The following is a 3,549-nucleotide window of genomic DNA, read 5'->3' as shown; positions in this document are numbered from 1 at the left end:
TTCACCAACGGTCGGATTTTAATTATTCAGGCCATGTACAGAATACGCTTGCATATGCTAGCTAGGACATGGACATGTTTCATGTTCATTATTTCTCCAATTATTGACCTGCACGAGCCTAAATCAAATCAAAATATTATGAGTAATATTACGTCCACAACTCCTTCTCACAAACTTTCTCTGATAACCTCGACATGACAGTTCGTGATTGGTCAGTTTGTAAATAGATCCCACATGTTTGTTATAGGTCCTGTCTATCAATTTGCTAACTAACCAATCGCGAACTGTCACATCAGGATTGTAAAACAAAGTTTGTGAAAAAAAGTTGTAAACGTAGCATTTTTGAAATATTAAATTCTATTTTAGAGGCACAAAATGGCCTCTATTTTAAAAAAAAAAAAAATACCTATTTAATAAAATTAACAAAGCTTTTTACACACTAAAATATTGTGTAATACTTCAATTAATTGTTTGTTTCTGCTTTATTTTGTTAATTGGATGGAAGCTGGTGATATGTGCGGTTTGAGGAATAAGCTAAAGGCTTATTTGTTGGTGAGTGGACCTAAGTTGACAGGAGCCCAATGGTGCAGTGAATTTGTGAAGTGAAGTACGTTGGGTTGAAGAGGAAATCGATTATAAATAAGGGACACAGAGCGATCGGTCAGATTCCCCCACCACCACTGCCACTCATTTCTCTTACTTCCTTTCTTCTTTTTCTTCTTCTATCCACTCTTTCTCAAGAGAGTGGAGAGAAGGAATTTTAATTTAATTCTTGGTTTTATACGTTTTGTTCCCTCCACCATCTCTGTCTTCTTCTTTCTTCTTTGTTTGACCCCTTCAATTTTGTTTGTTTAACCATTCTTATTCAACATTAATTCTTCATTTTACGTGCAACAAAACAAGTTGCAAGTAAACTTGTCATGGCTATTTTCACTCACAATTACCATTCTTTTGCTCAGCTAGTCATCCCGAGCTTCATTCTTCTGTTCGTTTCAAAAGGTTAATATACAAAAAATGAAAGCTTTTATGTTAATTTTAGTACTATATATTCAATTGAACTTTAATTCATATCTTATAATTAAATTAACTTGCAGGTGTTGAAGCTAACAAATTCACATTCATCAACAAATGCGATTACACAGTGTGGCCAGGGATTCTGGGCGCTCCAAAACTAGACAGCACAGGCTTTGAACTCCCCAAAGGTACTTCTCGTTCTTTCCAAGCACCAACAGGTTGGTCAGGGCGTTTCTGGGGCAGAACTGGCTGTAATTTTGACGGCTCAGGCCACGGCACCTGTGCCACAGCCGACTGTGGCTCTGGCCAAGTAGAATGCAACGGAGCTGGAGCTACCCCACCGGCCACCTTAGCCGAGTTCACACTTGGCTCTGGCTCTCAAGACTTCTATGACGTGAGTCTTGTTGATGGTTATAACGTACCCATGATTGTTGAGGGGAATGGAGGATCAGGTGCATGCGCCGCCACTGGATGTGTTACAGACTTGAACCGAAGCTGTCCAAATGAACTGAGAACGGAGGGGGGAACCGCTTGTAGAAGTGCTTGTGAAGCGTTTGGAAACCCAGAATACTGTTGCAGCGGCGCGTATAATTCACCAGCCACCTGTAAACCCTCTATGTACTCAATTGTTTTCAAGACCGCGTGTCCCAAATCTTATAGCTATGCATATGATGATGCCACGAGTACCTTTACGTGTAGCGGTGCGGATTATACCATTACATTTTGTCCTACTTCTCCAAGGTATTTTGGGATGTTTCTATAAAGCGTTTAAGCCTTTACAGGTTCATTAGGTTCATGATTTGATATAAATTGGAAGCATATGATCTGTGAAGATGCAATTATAATGACATTTATATGGAATTGATTCTTTTGTACAGTTTAAAGTCAGCAAGTAATTCACCTCCAAAGGGAACAGAAACAACAGATGAACCAGAAACAGGATCAGGACCTGTTGAGGCAGCTTCATTTGCAAGTTCATGGTTGGCAAATTTGGCCATTGGAGACTCAACAAGAGTCCACCCCCCTTGTTCTTCTCTTCAATATGGTTTAGTTGTTGCCATTTCTCTCATTATCTCATCTCACATGTGGTGGTTACTGTGATTTGGAGAGCAGAGGAAAAGCACCGACTTTGATTTTGCCTAGCTAGGGAAAAAAAAATGACAAAATCCAGATAGTAAACAACCCACTTCCAAATCCAGAATATTTTAATGTTAAATACTTTTATTATTAGCATTAATATGTAAAGCAAAGCAATGGTTTCTTTTTAGTAATAGAAGGTGTTTTATTTTTTCCATTTCACTTTGCTTTATGCTTTCATTTATATGGTTCTCTATCATTCTAGTTAAAGCAAAAGATTCATTAAGAGAAAGTAATCTAAACAACTAACAGCACTTTGAGACTTGTGTCTCTTCTTTTCTTTTTTTATATGATTAGTTAAAAGAACAAAGGTGTATGCCTAAGTTTGGTGGATTTATGGGTTGTGAAGCCCACTTTGCGGGTATCTCAAGCTTTGCTTTAATCTCTGTGTTTGTGAAGTAAAATGATGGTAAACCAGTGAATTCCATTCTGCAAGAGAGCAATTTTTTTTTTTTTTTTTTTGCCCTTTTTCCAGAAATCTTTACGGGCTATTGTTGAAGTATGAATCTTTTGGTAGAGGATGAAGATGCTACGGCATAAGAAAAATAATGCCGTGGTGAGAAGATGGCAGAAGAAGAATGCTGCAGCATAGATAAAGTCTTGCTACGGCGTGCGGAAGAAGAAAGCAAAGATGAAATCTGGAACTACAATTTTAGATTGAGTCAAATTGTAGTTAATTTCAGTTTTACATAAACTACCTTTTAGTTATTGTTTAGTTATGTTTTAACCTCATTTTAACTGTTAATAAAAAAGAATCGTAAGATGAATGTATAAAGAGAAAATATTGAAGTGAAATTTATCCTGTGAGATTTTTTCATCATTGAATTTAGAAGCCAAGACTTGATTTTCTTGGCTTCTAAATTCCAACAGCTATTACAGTTAAGGGTTGATTGGCTTGATAGACAGTTAATAGTTGAAACTTTATGAAGATATTTTAACTGTGAGTTAGAATTTTTTATATGATATAAGTGCGCACTCTTGGATATTAAATTGACAAAACAATCATAACCATGTTGAATGACACTTGAAAAAAGTATTTCATAAGATAAGATTATTAAGTGAAAGATTTGAGAAATGATGAAAAACAACATCATTATATAAGTCAAATCATAATTCATATACCCTCCAGCCATCCGTCCATCCCCCTCCAACAAGAGGGTCATTTTCATACCCAAATTATTTTTCTCATAGTTAGTGCAAAAACTACCATCAATATTTCTTCTGGTTCAAGTGAGTAGTATACAAGCAAACTGTGATTATCCCTTGGTATGCAAGGTTTGCGGTTGAAACTTGAATGGTGTGTTCGGTAAAGTCAGTACAGGAATTTGTCCTTTATTGTATTGCGATAAACGACAATACATAAACACAATAATTAAAAGATAGGTTGATTAAGAAGTG

At 36.4% G+C, this 3,549-nt stretch overlaps 1 protein-coding gene across 1 annotated transcript; it reads left to right on the top strand.

Moving 5' to 3' along the window:
• Positions 1 to 656: 656 nt before the first annotated feature.
• Positions 657 to 2,308, top strand: LOC116121470 (thaumatin-like protein 1). The gene is made up of 3 exons (XM_031407425.1): positions 657 to 999; positions 1,095 to 1,755; positions 1,893 to 2,308. The coding sequence occupies exons 1-3, from the start codon at positions 921 to 923 to the stop codon at positions 2,113 to 2,115; spliced, it is 963 nt and encodes a 320-aa protein (XP_031263285.1). The 5' UTR covers positions 657 to 920; the 3' UTR covers positions 2,116 to 2,308.
• Positions 2,309 to 3,549: the final 1,241 nt, after the last annotated feature.

This window comes from Pistacia vera, unplaced genomic scaffold (assembly GCF_008641045.1).
Source record: "Pistacia vera cultivar Batoury unplaced genomic scaffold, PisVer_v2 Contig986, whole genome shotgun sequence".
NCBI lineage: Eukaryota > Viridiplantae > Streptophyta > Magnoliopsida > Sapindales > Anacardiaceae > Pistacia > Pistacia vera.
The sequence above is the reverse complement of the archived record's forward strand: the minus strand, read 5'-3'. Positions and strand labels throughout refer to the sequence as shown.